Source organism: Haliaeetus leucocephalus, unplaced genomic scaffold, assembly GCF_000737465.1.
Source record: "Haliaeetus leucocephalus isolate CR32 unplaced genomic scaffold, Haliaeetus_leucocephalus-4.0 Scaffold730, whole genome shotgun sequence".
Lineage (NCBI taxonomy): Eukaryota > Metazoa > Chordata > Aves > Accipitriformes > Accipitridae > Haliaeetus > Haliaeetus leucocephalus.
The window spans coordinates 102,144-124,387 of NW_010973166.1; the positions used below are offsets into that span (position 1 = coordinate 102,144).

Below are 22,244 nucleotides of genomic sequence, written 5' to 3' on the forward strand. Positions count from 1 at the left end.
CCCTCCCGCACTCCCTATCTGCGTACCCCGCCCCCCGCCAGCGGTTACTCAGCAGGCTCCGCACGTCGGTGGAAATGAGCCTGTTTTTTTCCTGTTATCGAGGAAGCAGTTATGACTGTGATGCTCGAGGACAAGTCTGGGCCTCCCACTCCCCCCTCCCCTAACAGCACAAAAGAAACCTACCTAAGCCGTTATCTTCACCGGGCGCTGCCAGAGCAGTTTTGGTTGGCTGGAGGCTGGAGCGATGCTGGGTCCCCCTCCCAGCCCTCCCGCCTCCCACCCGATATAAAGCACGGCTCCTCGCCGCTTTTCCAGCCGATGGCACACGACCGCGGGCGCAGGTGGTGCCGCAGCTGCCTGTTGCACATCCCTGCCACCACCGTAAGGACCCAATGAGTTGCTGGATGCCTGGGTGCCCAGCTCTCAGCATGTGCCGGGGCTTAGCTGCGCTCCCCATCACTTGCCTGGAAAGGTAAGAGGCTTCGCCACGCCACAGCTCTGGGATGCGGAGGGTTAGCTGGAAAAGATGCACCTAACTTCAGAACGGCTGGGCCGGCCTCTGCTGCTGCAGCCGTGATGTTTCGGTACAAAGTGGGGTGCAGACCGCAAGGAAACACACAGCGAAGGATGGCCCGAGTGATTTATTTTGGCTGCATCCGTTCTGCTCCCCAGGAGGGCAACACAGAGGTAAAACATGCAGAGGGAGAGGAGGTGGGACAGGGCTGCCCTGCGTGTGTGTGGGCATACAAACACACGAGCCTTGTTTCTCTGTCTCTGTCTCTGCTTCAAGTTGACAGCAGCAGGACTATTTTTGTCAACACGGTTAAAATGTTAAGTAAGTGACATGTTGCTCCTCCTGCCAAACATGGCTACAAAGCCCCACATTGCCGGCTTGACATTTAAACACTTATTTTTGTACGAGCGCCTTGGGATGCCTGAATGAGCAGCAGCACACAAATAGCAGCGGGGCCGCGCGTTGCCTCGGGTGGACCCCGGGGAGAGGAGCCGATTTAGCAGCAGCTCCTGCCGTATTGCCGCAGAGACCTCCCGGCAGGGAGGTGCCTCCGTGCCACCGCCGCAGAGCCACGGTGACGGGCAGTGGCATCCCAGGCTCTCGCAGAGGGTCTCTGGCACTGGAGCATCGTGCCGCCACCGGGCTCGCTGGGTCTTGAAGGCATGGGGTAGGTGGATGGTGCCCCTGGGGAGCGCAGCCATCTCCACGGCGTGGTGGTAGGCTCCTGGTGACTCGGGGGTACCCCCCAAAAAAGCAGGGGAGCGTCAGCCCTGCTGCAGCAGCCTCGCAGCAGGGAGACGCTCCCGCTCCGCTGAGCAGAAAGCAATTGCTGTGTTTTTCCACCGCTTTGAGAGCGGCGTAGCGCTGCTGGGAGAGGGGGACGGGAAAAGAAGCCAGGTTAGCTCCAGGGAGCTGGGGTGGGGGGGCCTGTGGGGGCTTCAGCTGGGCGCTCAGCAGCTGCTTTGCTACCTGCCCCAAAGGAAAAAGCTCACCGAGCTTTATAAATGCATGCGGCGCTACCTGGGAAGCGAGCAGGAGGAAACATTTCCCCTGGGCTTAATGCACTGCTGAGCGTGGTTGCCAGGGAGCAGAAAAAGCAATTGGGGGAGCATTTATTTCATACATCAGAAGGCAAATAAGCAGCTGAAGCTGAGGAGCAAGGGCTGTCCCTCCGAGCTGTGTCGGGTCTGTGGGGTGCAGCTCCTGCGAGGGGTGTGGGGGGGTGGTGGCAGCAGTCCGGTGGTCCAGCAATCAATCCCACCTCTCCCCTTCCTCCCTTCCAGAGCCAAGGATCTGAAGACCCGCTTAGGGATCCTGCTTCATAAGCCAGAGCTGGGACACAGGATCGGGACTTCCAGCAAGCTGCAGCTGGGCTCCAGGCAGAGGTAAGCCAAGCAGTGCCTTGTCCCAGGTTCAGCCCGGGACAGGTCCCCGTGGACCAGCCTGTCCTGGGGGATGCTCCTGCCCATCTGCACAGCGGAGAGGACAGAACGCAGCTCACCCTCCCCGTGGTCCCACCCCGACAGGCAGGGAAGGCGGATCACTTCCCAGCTCCACCAGTTATAAAATCAGATGGGGGAACTGATGCTCTGGCATTAGGCACGAGAGAGCAGGGCCTTAGCGATAGGCAAGAAACCCAGAGGGCTCCCGCAGTTCCTGGTGTCTCGGATCAGTGCCTGGGACCCCTGGGGAATGCAGGCAGCATTGAAAACAAAATACTAAATATCGCTGCTGAAGGCAGGGTGTCTTCTTGGAGAGGAGGTTCTGCTGTGCTTGTACCAGCAGAAAAGGGCTCTTCTGAGTATCCTCTAGAGAGCCTACCTGGCCAAAGCTGCACTATGGAGCTGAGGGCTGGTGAGCCATCAGGGAAGGTAAAAGAAAGGGAGAAAGGAAAGAGAGCCCACAGGTAATGGATACTGGGGTCTCGCTTTCATTTCCTACCGAGTGCCGCTGCCTCCCTTCTTGCACTGTCTCTCATCAACGGGGCCGCTTGACTGAAGTGCTCCCATCCTTTGCCGCTGGGCAGGAGAATTGTTCTCGGTGGGACGGCGAGCCTTACTCCCTTTTGTCTTTTCCAGAGACTCCTCACGGGAGGTACTTGAATGGAGGGAGTCCTTCGACCAGCTCCTGAAGAGTAAAAGTGAGTAGGATCTTGTTTTCTTCTCTTGGTGAGAATGCGTAGGATGAGCATGCTTGGATGAGCAAGGGGGTGACTGTGCACCTGCAGCCAGTGTACGAGGAAATCTTGTCTCCTCCTCAGATGAGATGGTTTAGGATTTAGAAAGAGGCCCCTTTCCTGCCCTGACAGAGCTGATGCACGGGACGATTGCCTGGCTCGCAAAGCTGTACCCATTTCTTCTGGCTGGGTGTTTTTTGGGGGACACAAGCACTATCTCACAATGCCTCGCTGCTGCCTCAGGAGAGGAGCATCCTCATGGGCATCCCGTGTGCAGCAGTCCATCGGGGGAACGTCATGCCGTGCCGTGACAGTCCCCTTCTCCGCACTCGGGAGAAGGCAGCGTGTCTGCTCTCCGTGCCCTTTGCACAGCAACGCAGCCACCTTCCCAGGGGCTTTTGTTGCTCAGAAAACTGCATTGCTGCCCTCTGTCTGTCTGTCCGTCCTGGGCCTCTGGGGATGGCTTTTCCACAGGGAGAAGGAATTCAGCAGCTTTACTGAGTTACACTAGCCATTTTCTGATATTTGCTATGCGTATGGTGATGAGCAGGGCTCCTGTTAAGGTGCTGCCTCCCTAGCCCCCATGCAGATGGTACCTCTGACCCAGAGAGGGGACCTCTTTTTGAGTCCCACATGTAATCCCTTCCTTACGCTGGGCTTTACAGCAGGTACACAATGTTAGAAGTGCCAAATTTTAATACAAAATTAGGTGTCTACCTTAAAAGCTATTCCACAGCAAGAGAAAGTCCTTCCATAGTGCTAGTTTGGGCCTAGGTGTATTTTTTTTCCAGCCTTCCTCACGTGTTGTGATGGCTAACAAGCATCTCTGGCTTTGTAACTTAATACATCCCCCCCAGCCTGGCTCTGAAATCCTTGCTGCAATTACTGTCCCATACTCCTCAGCATCTCGTTCTCCCTAGATCTCAGCTGAGAAATAAAAATAAAGCCATTGCTGCTCGGTTCCTGCAGGCGTACTGATACGTCAGTGGATTTCTCCTTAGGTAGAATTAGCCCTTTTCCAAAGCTGTAAAGAAAATACTCTGAAGCCTCATTACAGAAAGGTCAGATAAATAAAACAGAGGATTACTTGTCTGTGGGAAAGGATTTTATTGGAGTCTAGAGGCCAATTAGCAGCGTCTCAGAGGGTGGAATTTGCCTGGAGGGAAAGGAAATCTGCATATGTCATGGTCTGAGCTCCCAGGGCGATGCTCACCCAGCAGCACTGCATCTGGCAGTGGTCCTCCTCTTCTCCCCCTTCTGCCCCATTAACTGCTCTTCTCTCCCCTCCCCAGGTGGGGTGACAGCCTTCCACACCTTCCTGAAGACAGAGTTCAGCGAGGAGAACCTTGACTTCTGGCTGGCGTGCGAGGACTTCAAAAAGACCCGGTCGAAAACCAAGCTGGCCTCCAAGGCAAACAGGATCTTCGAGGAGTTTGTCCAAAATGAGGCGCCCAGGGAGGTGAGAGCATTTTCTGCTTCTGTCCTGTGGCATCAAACAGGGTGGGAAAGGAATCAAATATCCTGGTGGGTTTTATTAAAGTGTTCTCACCTCAGTGGGAAGATATGTTCTTGTTCATGAGAGCTTTCATTTCTAACATCACATGGTCTACCAACATGAAGGGTTATAAAGGCTTGTGAGCATCTTCACCCTCATCTGAAGATGGAGAAAACAGTTTTTGCCCCCACGCCCCCATGGGAGGGGAGTTAACGCCAAGTTAATGTTTGTGGATACTGCTTCCTTGCAGGTGAATATTGACCACGAAACCAGGGAGATCACCCGTAAGAACCTCTCGGGTGCCACCTCCGCTTGCTTCAACGAAGCCCAGGCCAAGACCCGCACTTTGATGGAGAAGGACTCCTACCCCCGGTTCCTGAAGTCAGCCTCCTACCAGGACATGACCAAGCAGGCCACCAGCTGTGGCATGAGCAAGCGGTCGCATACCTGACCCGAGCCCGAATTCACCGCGGGGGGACCAGCCGGCGGACCAGGCGGAGGTTGGGAGACGGTTTGCGAGGGCTGAGGTCCGCATGGTGGGATTTCGGCTGAAGTCCTGGCATTTTTGCAGGATCCCCAGGACCTCAAGCGCTTCCTGCTTCCCACCGCGCTGCTGGGAAGAGAAGTCCTCCCTCCCCAGAGGAGTGGAATGGGTGGGAACCCGATGCCTCCCCTTGCAGCACAGCCAGAGACCTGCACCACCACAGGGACAGAAAGAAATCGGATTTGAGTTGCAAGCCCGGGAAAAAGAGACCGGATTCCCCTGAGCATCCGTAACCAGAGAGCTCCCCCCTGCTCTCGGGACCCTGCCTCTGACCTGCAGCATCAGGAGCCTGCAATTCCCGCAGTGCCCAGGGCAACCGCCCCAGACCTGCCCGCAGGGCTTTTCCTATGAGGGAATGGCCAGAATAGAAGTCCAAAGACTACGTGGCATTTTCAGCTGGAGGGACCCTGCGCCTGCCTTCTCCTGCTCCTAAGATCCTTCTTCTGCCGTTTCCTACGCATGCTCTGTATCAAAGCTTTATGCCTTCTTCCAGTGTAGCATATCCCTAGCAGTGACATTTTTATCCCTCGCTTAAGCTATATGACCTTTAGATTGCACATAATCTTAGGTCACATGCATAAATTTTTATTACTATTATTGTTATTTATTTTATCATTATTATTATTATTATTTTATATACATATTTATTAGAAGAGCACTGCTGAAAGCATACACACATGCCTTGCTCCGAGGAGCTTGTAAATTAAATTATTTTAGATATTGTAGCACCTAGCATGCCTCCCACCTTTTCCGTATGATAACTTAAGAGAGAGAACCAGACAGATCTGTAACATGACCACGGAGCAAGGTACGTGAACAGCAGCAGCAAGAGCTGCAGTCCGGCAAGGGCTGCTAGAGGGGTCTAAGATGCCAGGTTTCCTGTGAGCTCGGAGGACCATTGATGACAGTAAAAGGATGCTTTGCAGTCCGAGCTGTTTCCTTTCTCCCCTTATAGATGTGGATGGCATCTTGGCACATAGACTAGCAGCTTGTCCTAGACAGAGAATAGCGATGTAAAACAGGCACTTTGGTGAGTGATCCTATTGAAAGCTTATCTTTTTACATGTGGGAGAGAAAACCTGGGGCTTTCCCCTGGTTTAAAATTGGGCATGATGTTCCCTTGGCCAGTGAGACCAATCTGCAGCCATAGCACTTTTCCAGAAACCCGGGGAGCCAAGCGAAACAGCGATGTGCGCTGTGAATTCAGCGTCCTGGGGGGCGGCAGGACATTTCCTCAGCTCAGACCTGTGGGGTGAGCTCTTCAGAAAGCCCCTCTGAGCAGGGATTTCTGGGTCCCACAGCCACCCCAGAAAGCTGTGGATCCCATTTGGCAGCATTGGTGCCAGCAGCCGCATGGGTGGGTGATGGGGAGCCCGTGGATGTCCTGTGCTGGGTCACGGGGAATGTCCCACCAGCATCGTTTCCTACTGAGACAGCCTGGGGCTGCCACACGTGCCTCTGTTCATCCTTAAAGACCAAACCCTGAGGTCCTTATCCCGCTCGTACTCACTCCTTGCCAAGGGAACCATCTTTTGCCCTCCTGAGCATTAGCCGGAGCACAGGATCGCTTGGGCTTTACACGGCTGTTTGAGCAGAGCAAGGGACTGAGGACCAGTTTGGGGACATTATTCAGAGTCCTCTTCCACTTTCCCCATCCTGGTTCTACCTCCGAGCCTCAGAGGGTCCCACCTGCATTTACAGGGAGATTTTAGCTGCTTTCTTATTTATTGTTTATTTTTACAACTGGAACCACCTTCGTTGTGTTACTGAAGTGAACAACACACAATGGTCCGTTTTCTTTACTAACATAATATTGTAATTATAAAATAAAATGTAAAGAGAAAAATACTGTGACAACATGGGTTTTTGGTTGTGGGCTTTCAATTAATTTTTACATTCTAATTTTGGATGACTTGCAAAGCATAGTAAAGCAAGCTGCTTATGTTGGGTGGCTTAAGGGGCATTTACAGTCGCTTTAAAAGTTGCAATGTCAGGAACAGAAAAGGAAGGGAAAGACTTGTGAAAAGTAACGCTTCATGGTCTTTGGCTTATTGAAGAGAACTGAACAGTTCACAGCAAGAATGAAAGCAGAAGTTAAGTTTTGAATATATTAATTGTCAGGGTGTTTGGTATTGTTTGTATTGCTCACCGTTTTCTGAGCACTTTACAGGACGGCAGTTCCCAATACCTATTTAATATCAGTAAGACACCATTGTCTTAAAAGCACGGGAGGATTCGTGTGAGGGCTGCTGTTTGTGAAAACTGCTTTTGGGTCGCTGCCATCAATAATATTTGATTTTTATCAATAACTCAGCTGATGACTGAATTCATTTACGAGGGGGAAAGTATCTGGTATAAGCGGGGTTATTAGAAAACATCTCACCTCTTTGCAGCATGTGCTGTCTCCGAGGTCTGAGCAGTCCCCTGCGTCCCTGCGGGATGCTTTGGGAAGGCAGAGGACGGGTGCGTGGTGTGTGCACCTCCGGGGACCGCAGGAGCGCTGGAGGGCTGCCTGCGGCACGAGCCGTGCAGGGAGGGGAGCATCCAAGTGTAGCTCAGAGATGTTCACGTCCCAAATAAAAAACCAAACAAAACGTGCTTTTAAGCTGCATTCTTTCTATTTAAAGTGTGCTTTGGAAGCCAAAATTAACTGGCCTGCGTCAGCGGGCGGAGGAGAGTGGCCTGCCAAGGAGGAGTTAGCATCACAGGTGACTGTAGCTCAGGAGCACTTAGGTCCTAAGGTATTCCTATTAGCACAAGCCAGCTGCTGCCATTAAAAAGCCTTTTACGAGCAACTGCGTTTATAACACCACCTTATGTGTCTTCTAATACAACCCTGCAGAGTCCAAGGATCATCGTTCATTGTAAAATACATTGACTCTTCTCCATCCCTATTCCCTACAGTTGTCATCCACCTAACCGGAGGAAGGTAGTTTAAATTTCCCTTTGTCTTTTATTCACTATTTCATTAAGCATGGCCTTGTCTTACAAGGCAGGCAGTTTGGAATAGCAGCAGTCTGCATGTATACCTGATCCTAGTGCATGTCAGAGGGAAGAAATGAGCTGAAGGGTGTCAAGGAAGTATTTAAATTATCTGGCATGAAAGACTCGGTGAGAGCAGCAAGACAATCTAGAAGCAGGTAGAAACAAAATTATTTTTTTAACTGCAGTTTCTAACTGAAAAAAAAGAATATTTTGTCTTGCACATCTTGAGGTTAATTTAAAACTGGTTCTCCATTAAAAAAACCATTTAAATTGGCTAACAAAACAAGTAAGAAAAATTTAGAATGAAAATCTTTTTGTTCTTTAGAAGGCAATTTGGGGCTACATCTATCCTTGATGCACCATGCATAGAAATGGATGGCCCAGGCCAAGTCTCAATCTCGGCGGTAGCGCTCAGACTTCACAGCTCTGGTACCAGAGTATCCCATTGGCAGCGTAGTTTCATCTCTACAAGTCTGAGATGCTTCACAAAGAGAAAACTTGGTCAATAAAACCACTCTTGCGTCCAGCGTGTCCTCTGCAATTGCTGGCCAAACCCAATGGTAAAGTAACAAAACCTTTAAAGCCTTGGGGGGATAAAAAAACCCCAGCCCACAACGTGGTGTTGAGAAAGAGGAGGCGAAGCTTCCCGTGACCGCCTTTGGGCATGGCCGGCTGCGGTTGCTTCCTATAAACCACGACCAAAGTTTCCCAGGACAGAGGCTGCGAATTTGGAAGCAGCAAAGATTTGAGCTCTGGGGAAAAACGTGGGGGCTGGTGCTGGCCCCCCCCCAGGGTGTGATACATACTTGCTCCAGGGCCAGGTTTCCATGAGCCGGGATGGGGGGGTGGATTTATTTGGTGGAAAAAACCCATTCTGCCCTGGGACCCAGCGTGTTCCCAGCAGCGGCTCGGTGGGGTGGCATCGTCGCTCAGCCGTTCCGTTTCCTCCTGCAGCTGGGGGTCCCCGCTCCTGCAGGACCAAACAGCCTTTGGGGTGGCCTTAGGGCATGTACATACGTGCATGAGTGGCTCCATGAAGACAAGTATTTGGGCAGGTGGATGAGCATGTATAGGTGTATGGATACTGAGCTTTCTGTACACGTGCATAACAACACACATATGCAGGCAAATCTGTATGTGTTTGCATGTGCATGTGTGTACATCCATGATTTTTTTTTAAGACGGTCTGCAAATAAATGCTACAAAATATTATTTAACTATGTTTTTGAAGGAAGCTCCCCAGCAAAGGGGATGCGCTGAGCCATTTCAAATACCGCAAACACCTTACCTAGCACTTTGCAGCGCTCTGCCAGCCCCTGTGCTGGCTGATGAGGAGGTAGCAGCTGTATCGCAACGCTTCCCGCTCTGTGGCTTTCACCTTCATGGCTTCGGCCCGAATAAAGCGCCAGAAATCACATGCAATGTGTTTCCATACAGCTCACGTCCCTCTCACTATGTGTGCAGCTAAAGGCCAAGATTGCCAACCCAGTCCAGCTGCGTGCAGGGATTCTTACCCCCAGGGTGCCTTGGGAACTGAGAAAAAATTAATGATAATATTCATGATCTACTGACAGTGCTGGGGTGCTGAGGGCAGCACTGGGCTCTGCAGCCCTCCTGCCTCCCTGGGGCTGGGGTCCCTGTGCTGGGGGGCAGCTCTGACCCCTGCAGCTGCAACCTGGGCTCAGCCCACGGGGAGAAGCTGGGAATGAGAAACAGCTGGGAGAAATGCTGCTGGGGAATGACCTCTGCTGCTTGGGAAATGCATTTAAGCTCAGGTCCTTAGCCTGCCTTCTCATTTGACCTGTTTTGGCTGATCTGGGATGTTTTGGATGGACCTGCTCTGCTCTCCTTGCCCAGGGACTGGGACACGGTGCCCTGCTCAGTGAGGTCCCTGCTTGTCTTGCTGTTGCCCTCACCTCTTCTTCCCAGCCCACCGCTGCTGGCAGATGTGCTGGTCTGGTTTTTTGATGGTGGCGAGGATTGAGCAGCAAGCAGTCTAAAAAGCTAGCAAATGCAGATTAAAAGTGTAAAAATACTCCCTGGTAAAGTGAAATGGGGTTGATGCTTCTGTGTAGATAGCATCACCTGTCAGTGTTTAAATCGCATCCTTCAGTGGACTATTTTCCAGGGCTGTGTTCCAGCACTCAAAGTCACATCAGCGTGGCCAAGCATATAAACGCTGGGATATTCCCATTTGGAAATATAATCAGGAAGCAAGTGCAGGGAACATGAAGAAAAAAGCCATCCTACTATTCATAGCTTCTTTAAAAATTATTTTGACTTTGGCAGGCAGATTTTGTTGCCGCATTTTAGCTCATGTTTATTTGTGACTGGTGGCCAGGGCGTGGATGCTCAGAGATGTTATCTCAGGGGATGGGTTGCAAAATGGGTGTAGGTCCACCAGCATGGAGGTAAAGGAAGATTTGCTTAATCGTGCCCTTGATTTTCCTGCTGACTTCGTCTCAGCAGCTCATCTCCTGAGTCCCTGTGCGCATGGGGCCGAATAAGGACTCTGCAGAAGTGCAAATACAGCAGGAACTACACAGCCCAGAGGCTACAGGAATGGCTGTGGAGAGGAGCTCTGTGACTCCTATGCTTTTAAAAAGCCTTTGAGGCCCTTCTACTCCTCATAAACTGCCTGTCACAGGGACTAAGGGTTTAAATTTGTGACTCTATAGAAAGCAATTTGGATCAGGGATAAGACATAGGGAAAGCGCTACCAGCAAATCCTTCTTTGCTGGCGTGCAGGCACAGGATGCTTCTGCCACAGCCCTGCCAGTTGCGAACACCTCATTCCTAGGCTTTGGGTTCCTACTGTCCTAGGGTTTTTCATCTTCCCACCACAAGATAATGAACTACTTTAATTAAATCAGCAAGCTGAAGAAGGCTTTTGTATTTGGGTGGCTGGGTGACGTGGTATTGTTATGTACTGTAACGTTGACTTTTTTTTTTGATGTGTTGGCTCTGAGCCTGTGATGTGCCCCTGCTTTGCTTGTTTGTCTCTTTTTCCAGCCTGAAAATGGGTAGTTAAACACTAGCAGCTAGAGCCCCAGCTCTGGTGGAACTGAGAGAGATGCTGTCGCATTCAGCAGATTTCTGTGAATTAAAATGGGATCTTGAGAGTGATTTGAGATTGTTCTCTGAGTTTTCACAGTCTTTGTCCCTGTGGGGCTGTGTCAAGGTCTCCTGTGGCAACACAAACTCCGTGGAACTGCATCCAGGGACCGTGGGATGTTGCCAGACCTCGCGGACGCGCTGCACACTGTGGAAAGCAGGATGCTCAATGTGACAGTTAGGTACAAAGATGCGACTCCTGCATAGGCAGAGCTTTTGTGAAAGTTGGCATGCAGATGGGAGCAAGCAATGCAGGTGTACATAAAGATTTGGATATGCACGTAAAATGCGCAGGACTTCATCCATGTGCCCCTCTAGGGTGTGCTTTTCTGCATTTGTGCCCTTGTGTTTGTATCCAGCCACGTCTCTTGTGTACACATGCAGATGCCTGTTTTGTGCATGTACCAATGTACCGTGGAAAGCCAGGCGGGATTTCAGCCCTGTTTCAAGTGTGAACTGAATCTTGCAGCTGGCACGGTTCAGTGGAGGCTGCTGGGGAGGTGGCGTGGGCTCTGCATGCTGGTGCGCTCATCTTACATTACAGGGCAGCGGGGGAAACTGCGTGGCACGTCACAGCCTGGGTTCCTTTACGTATTTCCTGCACATGCAGGCTGGAGGACTGGGCTGCCTTGGGCAGCACTGGGTTTACACCGAACTGCCTACAAGGAGGCTGGTGCCCGGGCAGCAGGCAGCTGCCTGCTTACCAGAGTGGGTGCAGTTAGGGACACGCTGGCTGTGGCATAAACGGACCTGGAGCTCCGCGGTTCCCTGGATGAAACTTAGCAGTGTGGCTAGCTTCCTCATGTGGATGCATTTACCAAAAGGTGAGGAAAAGCTTAAAAGAAAAAAAAGCAACCCAAACCGTGCCCCCCCCCCCCAAAAAAAACCCCCAACCAACCCAAAGCCGCAACCCAGCACTGGTGTATTTAAATGTCTCTTTGCCTTCAGCTCCTGCACTGCTGCTAAGCATGTTTGTAAACAGGGTCTATGTGTGTGGGACTGTATGGGGAGAGCACTTCGCTCATTACCTCTCTGCTGTGTGCTTTTCAGTTGCCACCCCCCCCCCCCAAAAAAAAACCAACCCAAAAATCCCAGCATCCCCCCGCAAGTGGCTAACTCGCTTCCAGGGCTGCTCCTTCCTGGGAGGGGACAGCATATACTTGCAGGCTTTGCTGGGAAGCAAATACTATCTGGGGATACTTGCTGGGAAGCCGTGGCGAAGAAAGCAGCTGCTGCAAAAAGCTGCTCCGTGGCTCTGAAGGCGTTTTAAGCAGTGGCTGGTTTTCTGGCCGGCCGGGGGGGGGATCTCTTCCTCACCTTCCCTGGGGCGGGTGGTGGCAGATGATGCCAGGCAGGATTGCGTGGCTTTGCACGTCATCTGGTGCCTGTGACACGCAGACGCAAAGCAGCTCCAGACCGAAAATCAGTGGGATGGGATAGAAACCATGTAAACGTTTCCTAGGGTAGGGCGCTTGTGCTCTGCTGCTCAGCAGAGGAGGAGGAAGGTGTGCAGCCTCTGCCTTCCTCCTCCCTGGGCTTCGGACTTCCCAATGGGGTGCGAGGAATTTGGACCCCACTGTGCCCAGGGAATGCTGCGCTGCTTTTCCAGCCAGGAAGGTAATTTATTATTATTATTATTTTTTTTTTTTATATGTGGCAAAAGGCATAGAAGTTACTGCAAGTAAATGAAATGTATCTAAATCAATGAAATAAGGTATTCATTTCCTGCTGGGTGGGGGAAGAAACCATCCATAAAACAGTCCTTGGCTTTCCTGAGGGTAAATTAATGTGAATTTATACTTTGGCTTTATACCTTAAGACTTCTCTGTCCTTTTTCCTATTTGCTTAGATAATTTATTTCCAGTTCAGCTTGTCAGACAGTGACTCCTGAAAGCACTGGTAACTTGAACCAGCCTTTGCAGTCAGGAAAATGGGTATTGGAGTTCCAGCTTTTCTAGATACTAGATAGATATAGAGAGATCAAGTCCTAGCTGATTAACCTCTTCATGTTGTGAAAAGCTTAGGAAAGGCTTCTGGTCAGGCAGGGTCTCCTAATTGCCTATGGAAGCAGGAGGGATTAAGGCTGGCTTTTTCTCTCTCGTTCCAGGTATCGGATCAGGGACTTACTAGGACCGTGTGTGTGGCTGCTATCCAAAACTGAAGGGGAATGCCCATCTCTGCCTGCCTGCTGTGTTCACCACCTGAAAACATTGCTACGGGCCAGCTTCTTAGGTAACCTGTAATAAATCTGAGGTAACACTTACAGCAAGAACACCCTGGGTTCTCCCCTGTCCCCTCAACCGGACACCCCAGGGGATGCCTGCCTGGGCTGCAATTAGTGCTGAGACCAAGCACACAAACACGATGGGCGCGTGTGTCTGGGTAAGTGCTAAAGTCAAGCTTCTCGCCAGCCTCAGCTCTCGGCTGGCACTGGCATTGCTGTCCTAGTTGCCCCTCGCACAGATCTGCAGGACATCAAGTGTAAATGGTGAGGTTTCACAGTCTAATAAAACAAGATTTTCTGTTTATTAACTAGGTGAAGCCTACGAAGCCCTTAAAATAGCAACCTATCCCACCTAGCATGTTGCGTCAGCCAAACCCAGAGCATCCTCCACAACGAAGGCACTGAGCATTGCACCTCTCCCATCCTTTGGTGGGGTCCCTGGGCACAAGTGAGGAACATCAGAGGTACGGAGCCCTCCCTCTGACCATCATGGAGCCCACAGCTCACAGCCAGCAGGAGGCATCTACCCCTTCCAGCACAGAGGCAGCAGAAGACCTTGCCCTCAAGTTAAATGCTGCTGTGAGGGACAGTAATAGAAAAGATGTGCTGGAGCTGCTGGAGAAGGGGGCAGACGTGAATTCCAAAGCAGAAAGTGGCTGGACACCACTGCAGAGTGCTGTGCAAGCTAATGATGAGGACCTGGTCCGGCTTCTGCTGGACAAAGGTGCTTGCCCACATGCCAGGAAGGACAACGGTGGCACTGCGTTTACTGAGGCAGCGATAGCAGGAAACGTCAATATACTGGAGCTCCTCCTTGATCACGGGTTAAAAATTAACGACCAGGACGACAATGGCTTCACAGCTTTCATGGAGGCTGCATGGTATGGGAAGGAGGAAGCCTTGAAGTTCCTGTATAGCAAAGGAGCAAATGTGAATTTGAGGAGGGCAGTTAGCGAGGAGAAACTGAAACTGCATAAAGGAGGTGCGACAGCACTGATGGATGCTTGTCGGGAGGGCCACTTCTTGGTTGTAAAAACTCTTGTCCGAGAGATGGGGGCTGACGTGAATATTTGTGACAACAAAGATAGGAATGCCTTGATCCATGCCCTCAAGGAGGGTTGTGCCAAGGAAAGATATGAGTCGGCTGTCTCCATAGGCCATTTCCTGCTGGACTGCGGTGTTGATGTGAACAGCAAAGATGAATGTGGGAAAACTGCCCTCATCCTAGCTGTCGAAATGCGGAGCCCAGATCTGGTGAAAGCTTTATTGGAGAAGGGTGAAATAGATATCGATGATGCAGATGAGGAGGGCAACACAGCACTGATGGTGGCTGTAGCGAAAAATGATTACAATATAGCAGAGTTGTTGTGTGAAAAAGGAGCAAGGACTGATGTTGGGAACCTTATCGCTGTTGCAAATAGGAACCGTGCTCATAACATGGCACGTCTTCTTCGCCAGTATAATGCCAAGTTTATTCCAGAAACCCCCAAAGACTGGGAGCCAAAGAGCAAACGCTGGAGGGACCAGCTGAAAAATCTTCATAACATATATCGCCCTATGATTGGTAAACTGAAGATATTTCAATACATCCAGCAGAGAATTTGGAACACTTCCCAGGGTGGCATCTACCTGGGGCTCTATGGTGGGACAGAAGTAGCAGTAAGAATAAGCCGCAGTACAGACGGTGAGAAAGAGAAACAGTTCTTCGAACAATGTGGTCACTGTGAACATCTACTGAAGCTCTTCTGGGCTGAGAAGGCAAGAGGCTACATGTACTTGTGCTTCCCCCTCTGGGAGAAAAACCTTGAAGAACATCTGCAGGAACCAGAAGACCAAATGGATTACAAAGATGCTCTGAGGATGATCTTCCAAGCAGTGAGAGAACTGCACTCCCTCGGCTTTGCTCACCAGGATCTGCATCCCAGCAACTTTTTCATAGGTTATCTTTTGCTTTCTCGATGTTTTCATTTTGCTTTCCTGTTGCCCATAGTTTAGAGAAGATGCTTCATAGCTGTCTGTAAAAAAAAACAGATGTCTTTATGCAGAACAGGGTGTCTGTGGCATTAGCTCTCCTTTCTGAGTAAGTATAGATATGTTCGCAGACAGCCACAGAGGAGTGAACAGAACAACTTTACGTCTCATTAGATCTGTCCTCCCTTCCAGGGCTTTGCAGATAGATCAACCCCAGCAGATTTCTTCAGAGATTTGTTTTCTAAAGAAGGGACCATCCAGAAGTCAGTGACAGACTGTATCAAGGTTTTCCACCATTATTTGTTAATAATTTCTCTTATTTCCTCAGATTTAGGTGGCAAAATTTACTTGGCGGACTTTGATAATAAAAGAAAGTTGATTGAAGGCAAAAAAGAACTTGTAAACTCAGATTTAGAGGTAACTTCCCTGCTAATCAATGTATGGTTTAAAATTTCAGGGTCTCTGATATTTTCTGTTGCTGTGAATCCTATGGGAAGCCTTTCTGCATCCTCAAATAGAAAACACCTTGATTTTTGGGAGAGCCCATATAACAATAGGTGCTGCATAAGAGTGATAGTGATTAGGATGCAAGGCTGTGGCTGGTGCTTAGGATGTCTACGTATACCCTGTGAGCGTGATTATGGTGCCCATCTCCTCTGTCTTTGTGCACAGAGCTTCAAAGTTTGTGTGTATTTGTATACTTCTGCACACCTATAGGTGCATGTATGCGTCCACGTACACAGTCTGCTCATTTAGGAATACTAGTCCTCTTTCATTTGGTAGAAAGTTTTACACATCTGGCACATGAGCAGCGATGTGTTTCTTTGCAGGCCCTCAGCAGGCTCGTGCTGTATATTTTAACAAGGGGTAGGAAACCCCTTCACCAAGTCAGTCCCGAGGATTTAGCTGATGATTCCCCAGATTACAAGGAGGCTCTGGATCTTGTAAGTAGCCTGGTCTCTCATGATGAACGAGGCGTGGAAGGTTTGAGCAAACATCCCTATTTCTGGAGCAAACAGACGTAAGTCCTGGGAGTACAAAGGAAAAGCTTTCGGTGCAGGATTTGTCTGTAGTGCTGGGAACAGTGATGTCCTGTTGCAGCTAACGAAGCTCCTCGTTCCACAGCAGGTTCAAGTTCCTGAAGGGTATATGGAATAAAATCAAAGTTCTCCGCAATGAAGAAGCTGTCTTTCAAGCTCCTAATACTCCTGAAAGTTTTCCTTATCCACGGTGGACCAAAGAGGTAATCCTCTTCTCCTTGGATTGATATGAGGTTTGAGTTAGACATTTAGGCAGAAGCTTTGCCTGAGTGTTTCACAGGCCCTGTTTAAAAACATAACTGGAAAAAGTAGCCCCATGCAAATACAGATAACTGGGGGAAACAATTGCATCTAAGCCACGTAGTCGAAATACACCAGACTAAAGACATTGATGCTAAAGGGAGCTCTGTTGGCTGGGGCGGTAGTAGGGGATGGTCGTTATAGAATTAGCTGGCAAACCTTCAAGGGTGTTTGTCGGTGACCCCTTAAGACAAGGACCTCTGGCCCTTGCTGCCAGCAGATTTCTGGCAAAAGTGTTTTGTTAGATTGGCTCAAAAGCAGTGAGACCAGGCCTGCTTTCGCAGGTAGCATCCTGGAAAGACGTGCTGCATCGTTTGAGATCTGACAGTCTTGGTTCTGTGCAGCAGCCCACATGGTCCTTTCAACAGTGGCACGGTTGGATCAAGATTCCCGAGTCCCTCCTGCCCTCCAGACATGCATGCAAATCTCCTGTGCCATGTTGCCAGTCCTAATATGAGTGCCATGCCTTGACAAAGGAGGAGAGGAAATGCTTAGCAGAATCAGGGGGTCTGTAAGGTGCATGCCCTGCAGAGTGAACTCTTCTGCTCATGTTGCGAAATATGCTTTTAAGGGTCACAAGATTTGTCCCTGCAAGATGATATCCCTGCAGAAAGGCAGTGGCTGTGGTGAGTGGAGGTAGATGTGCTGCTTTCGTAGTGTGTGAAAGGCAGAGAATAATCTATGTGCTCTTTTTCAGATTGACAAAATTGCTCTGAATATCATGGAAAAAACTGGGAAAACAAAACCATATAGCAACAGCATCACCGACTTACTGAGGTTCATCAGAAACCTGGATGAACACCCAAAAATCAGGTAGATGTTCACATCCTTGCCCCTGCTGCCACAGTTGCATTGCATGGAGCATCTGGATATCTGCAAGCATCAGTGAGTTTGAGAGCAAGATCTTCTTCAGATGCTTTTCCAGAAGGGTGAACACAACTGGGATGTGGGAGAAAGTTCACTAAAGCCCATTTGTTAGAGGGGCTGTGTCCTCAGGCAGCACAATAGTGTGTGAAAGATTGTGTGTCGTAGCAGCAAGCAGTCTGGAGCCAGCCCTCAAAATCGCCTTCCTGAGGGTAAGAAAAGGAAGTTAGCCCACAGGATTAGACCTCTGACTTTGAAGCAAAATCTGACTCCCAGATCATCTCGCACAGATGAACATCCTCAGCCAGAGCCTTCTACTCCAGAGGGATAGCAGCAGCTTTGAAGATTTGATGGCAGCTCCCTCTGCACCCTTGCCTTAGCTGTTGCAGACACGTCTCCAGCCCACTGGCTGCTCTACAAAGGCAGGTCATGGCTCTACAGCAGAGGACACTGTGAACGTGTCCTTCTGGGCTGGTATTTTTGCTGCAGCTCTTGCCATAAATCCAGGAGGATTTTTAGATCACTCTTAAATATTTGTGTCATCCTTTATACCTTTGAAAAGCCTCCTTATCTACCTCGCTAGTATTTCCAAAGTGCTGATGTTTACTGTGCTGAAGTGCTTTGAGATAGGGATCTGGAAGCACTGGTCCTGTTAGGAGGTCTTGACTCCTAAAGAGCTGCCACAGTCTCCAACACTTTATGGTCATGGGCACTTACATGTGAGGTTAGAGGTGATGTTAGCTCCCAGTGGTGGTTTCATTGGTGCTGGTGGCCAGCACTGCTCTTCAGTGAAGATGCAGGTGGGATTAGGCAGAGGGAGGTGCTGGAGGAATAGCGAAAAAATGGATTGAGGGGCTTAGGGAAGGTATAGAAAAGCTGCAGCTCAAGGATTTCTAGGAAACCTTCCTGTGTTATCAGAAAAGCCTCTGGAATGGCTTTTTCTCTGCAAGGGAGGAACCACTTGAACCACTTGACTCCTTGGGCAAGCTTTAAAAATCCATTTTGTTTTTGTTCTCTTTCAGGATCACCAACAGAATAGGAGACTATGCTGAGTATTTCTTGAAGCTTTTTCCAGCACTTACCATCTATGTCTACAACAGTTTACGCCAGAATCCCAAGTACAGTCACTTTGCAGACATTCAGGACCCTTCTCTGTAGGATGTCATCGCCTCCTGTCTCATGTCTGATCCCACCATCACTGCCTCCTTTTATGCCCTATTTCTTCACCTGCAAGAGAGCTGAAGAAAGTGGGTAAGGAGATGGGAGAAAGCACATGCAGGGACAGAGCATGGAGGACTTAGACTAAGAAATGAAAGATGCTTCAGAAGTGTTTGGTGTAACAACCACAGGCTTTGGAGAGGAACCAAGCTGAGTGCCAGCCTGGTCCCCCTTGACTACCTCTGTCCCTCTGGGCTTATCTGCCTCTGTTTGGTGGAGATCAAGGCCCTGATCCTTATGGAGAGCAGGGAGATGTGGGACAATCCCCATATACCCAACGCATCTGGGAGGCAGGAGAAGAGCTCAGGCATTACCAGACAACACGGGACTCTCTGATAAAGGAAAAGGAGTTTGAGCTCCTTGCTAGGGCCAATATTCCCTACAACTTGCACTGATGAGCGGCTCATCTACCCCTAGAAAGATATGGATTCTCTCTTTTCAGTCTTTTTGAAACACAGCAGCCAGAAAATGAGATGCCTGGGCAATGGTCTGGCTGCAGAGTTGCCCTTGGCCCGTTATCCCTCTGATCTTGTAGAGGCACACTCAGGCCAGCCTGCTGGGACCTCAAGGACTTCTTCTGGGGGACGCAGGAGATGTTTCCACAAGGAACGGACATAAAGAGAACAATCCCACAAAACTCTGCTACTGTGAGTGGTCCAGGCTCACCTGAAAAAGGTCACTGATGTCAAAGGGACTGCAGGGACCGGTTCCTCCTGGAAAGGACAAGCTCTGCCGTGGCAGGCTGCGTCTGCAAGGCAGGGCTACGCACAAGCACTCCCTGCCTCCAAACCAGTGCTGCTGGTGGTGTATAGCTGTCCTCCTGCCAGACTGGGCTCCCTTGCACAGAGCTGGTGCCCATAGAGTGCAGCATGCAGCCAGGTCAGAGCTTCGATACTGGAGGCTGGGTGGTACAAACCCATTTCTGAAATCCTACAGCATGCAGTGTCTGTCTGATTGTCCAAGGGCTGGCTTGCTTCTCGGCTGACACTCTGTTTTGCACAATGGTTTTATGTTGCTTATGGAAATATTTGTCAGCTGTTGAAAGGATTTTTAACTTAATTGCTATTCTTTCAATTAGCCTATGGAGAACGAAAATTGGAATAAACTTGCCCGGAAAACTGACTGTACACTCATTTATGACTGAGTTTCCCCCATCCCCTCTGCACAGAAAGAGATAGTCTGGAGCACTGTAAAACAGACTGGGATTTTTGGCCTCCCTGTGGAGGTGCCTCTTGGTTGTTTAGGTAAGGTGGTGGATGGTTTTGTCACTGCTCAGATGAATTGCTTCTGGCCCATATGAGTATTTGATGGGAAAAGATGTTAGGAAGTACTGAAGGCTTCCTGTCCTCGGAAGCAAGCTGTCTCTTGTGAAATAATGGGCTGAATGGTGGGGGGGGTTTACATTGTTTTTGTGGAGTCAGGGTGAGAATTTCGTGAATGAGTTGAGGTGTGAAGATGAACATCAATGCTTGCATGTGCGTGTTTGTGTACATGTAAAACTCTGGGAGTGGATGTGTTTGACCCATCTCCTCTACAATGGGTGGCTGCCAGAATGCATCATTGAGCCCCGTGCATCTGTTTAGCTGTGTGTGCTTATCGATGTATGTACCTGCAAACTAACAGGCATTGCTGTGCGTGAGTTGGGTTGCAGACTGCCATGCATGTGCTCATGGCTCATGAGGTCCGTGTGCCAGCCTGCATCAGTGGTCCTGGCTCAGAGCAAAGGCCCTTTTGATGGTCTTGGGAACCTTTTAAAATACATAAATGTAACAACAAGAAAGCTTGACTATGGAACTGTTCATGAGGTGCCATTAGAGAAAATGCAACCAGAAGAATGTTGACTCCTCTTCTGTCAATATTTTTATTTTTTCCTTTCCTCCCTGCTGGTTTTTTGCTTGCTCACCGTGTCTTTCTCATGCCCAGAAAGCAGGAGGACACCCAGAGATGCATGTCCAGGTCTCAGCAGCGTGGGGAGCAGGGGTGCTATGGGGAGCATGGTGGCCCCATGCTGCAGCAGCACGTTTCTGCTTTTGCACAAGGACAGGTGAGGCCATGGGCTGGGCTTCTTCAGCCTCTTGTAAAATGCCACATTTCTGGCTTGCTTTGACCTTTGTGTCTTCTTGCATCACTCTGCTGTTTTGCTAAAGGGCTGTGACTTGGCAGCCTTAAAAGGCTGTGGAAAGGCCTTCCTGAAAGCAGAGAGCACTCAAGGATATCCAGAGCAGAGCAATGATTAAACCCATGGAGGCTGGACTTGTCTCTCTGGGTCAATCAGGCCCCTGGGAAGAATTTCCAGGGAAGGCTCGTGTGGTCTGCAGGGCCATGTCCTGCTTTCCGAGAAGCCAGAGGTGCCGGCAGGCGGGTGTCAGAGGAGAAACTTGAGCCATGCACGGCATCTGCAAAGCTTATCACTCACAGAACGTCAGGCCATGGGAAGAGAGGGGGGATGCAGGGCTGGGACCAATGCCGGGGAAAACACCGAGCTGCCTCTCCCCCTCGCAGGGCTGGGGAGGATGGGCGAGCGTTAAGCGAGAGGCCAGGCAGGATGGAGAACCAGTGGCAAGGACAGCTGGACAGTATTGCAGCTGGCTGGTATGGCAGCGCCTGGTGTCGCAGCCTGGGGGAAAAGATGTCCCGGGGGGCCACGGGCAGAGCCAGCTGCCAGAGTTAGTGCTGCTTGATGTGCTGATGGCTCCCAGCATCCGTGCCCATCTGGGAGGTGCTGCTTGCCTTTGCCTTGTACAGGCAGGCTTGCAGACCATGCATACTGCCCAAGGGCATGCTGATTTGGTCCTACACGCTTCACTCCCCTGCCGTCATGCCTGTACGCTGTGTGTTTTCTGTGCCTCTGCCTTTTTCCTCTGTTCCTGCTGGGTGACCCCAGGGGCAGCTGGCTCAACCCAATGTGATGGGATCAGGTGCTCCCCATCCTGTCACCTGCGTACTGAGGACACTGTTGTGTGCACAGGGATGGCCCCAGCTCAATGTGTCTCATTTGCTGCACTGGGGAAAAAAAAAAAAAAAAAGAAGTCCGCAGAAACAGTGGCACTCTTAGCTGCGGTTTTGCTGTGTTGAGCTTCAGGCACATTTGTGAAGCCTTTTAGGGACCAGGGTCAGCTGGGATCAGGCTGCAGAGCCTGAGGTGTTAGTGAAAAGCACACAGAAATGCAGGTAGGTTTGGGGGCTGAAAGCTTTTGGGGCAAAATCAAGTTACAGCACAAGGGAAATTTTGAGGAGCTGGTCACAGTTCGGGTTGTAGGAGTGGCATCAGCTTCCTAAGTCCTTCATTTATAGAAATATTCTTGGACTTTGGGTTTGTTTGGTTTTTTGATCCTCCAGAAGCAAAGTGTTGATAATCATAACTGACAAATATGAAACATGTCATCATCTGCCTTAACTGCACCTGTGTTATTCCCTGGATGCAGTCTTCTAGGATCTGAGGGTTAAGAAGTAGCTAAAAATAGCTCAAAATTACAAAGCTGAGAGCTTGCGAGGGAGCTGTCAGAGGCAAGGTGCCATCAAGGTCATGGTTATTTCTTCGTGAGGTCAAATGAACATTTGGAATTTCTGCAGCTTTCTGGTGACTGGGCAAAGCCACTCCAACTCAGTTTCATCTGGGGAAAATGAAGGTCTTTGATATGATTTGGTTAGTGCTTTGTAAACACACTGGCTTTTAAAAAAAACACACCCAGGCCCCAAGTCAGGCACGAGCTGATTTTGATCGGAGAATCAGAAAGGCTTTGGCAAGACAGGCACCGTCTCACCACCCAGGGACAGCTGAGTAGTAAACCAGGTGGGC

The 22,244-nt window shown here is 50.1% G+C and overlaps 2 protein-coding genes across 5 annotated transcripts; both read left to right on the forward strand.

Annotated features, from left to right (window-relative positions):
- Nucleotides 1-385: 385 nt before the first annotated feature.
- Nucleotides 386-4,647, forward strand: RGS16 (regulator of G-protein signaling 16). The gene is made up of 5 exons (XM_010580614.1): nt 386-472; nt 1,798-1,899; nt 2,593-2,654; nt 3,983-4,149; nt 4,436-4,647. Exons 1-5 carry the CDS (start codon nt 393-395, stop codon nt 4,634-4,636), a joined length of 612 nt encoding a protein of 203 aa, XP_010578916.1. The 5' UTR covers nt 386-392; the 3' UTR covers nt 4,637-4,647.
- A 6,782-nt stretch (nt 4,648-11,429) lies between these two features.
- On the forward strand, nt 11,430-19,544 carry RNASEL (ribonuclease L (2',5'-oligoisoadenylate synthetase-dependent)). Of its 4 annotated transcripts, none has more exons than XM_010580615.1 (8): nt 11,430-11,652; nt 12,936-13,060; nt 13,365-14,991; nt 15,352-15,440; nt 15,854-16,044; nt 16,149-16,266; nt 17,061-17,176; nt 18,250-19,544. In XM_010580615.1, the coding sequence occupies exons 3-8, from the start codon at nt 13,542-13,544 to the stop codon at nt 18,383-18,385; spliced, it is 2,100 nt and encodes a 699-aa protein (XP_010578917.1). In that variant the 5' UTR covers nt 11,430-11,652; nt 12,936-13,060; nt 13,365-13,541; the 3' UTR covers nt 18,386-19,544. The 4 variants fall into 4 exon arrangements, with proteins under 4 accessions (XP_010578917.1, XP_010578919.1, XP_010578920.1 ...); XM_010580616.1 differs by lacking the exon at nt 11,430-11,652 and adding an exon at nt 12,453-12,606; XM_010580617.1 differs by lacking the exons at nt 17,061-17,176; nt 18,250-19,544 and adding an exon at nt 16,648-16,988.
- Nucleotides 19,545-22,244: the final 2,700 nt, after the last annotated feature.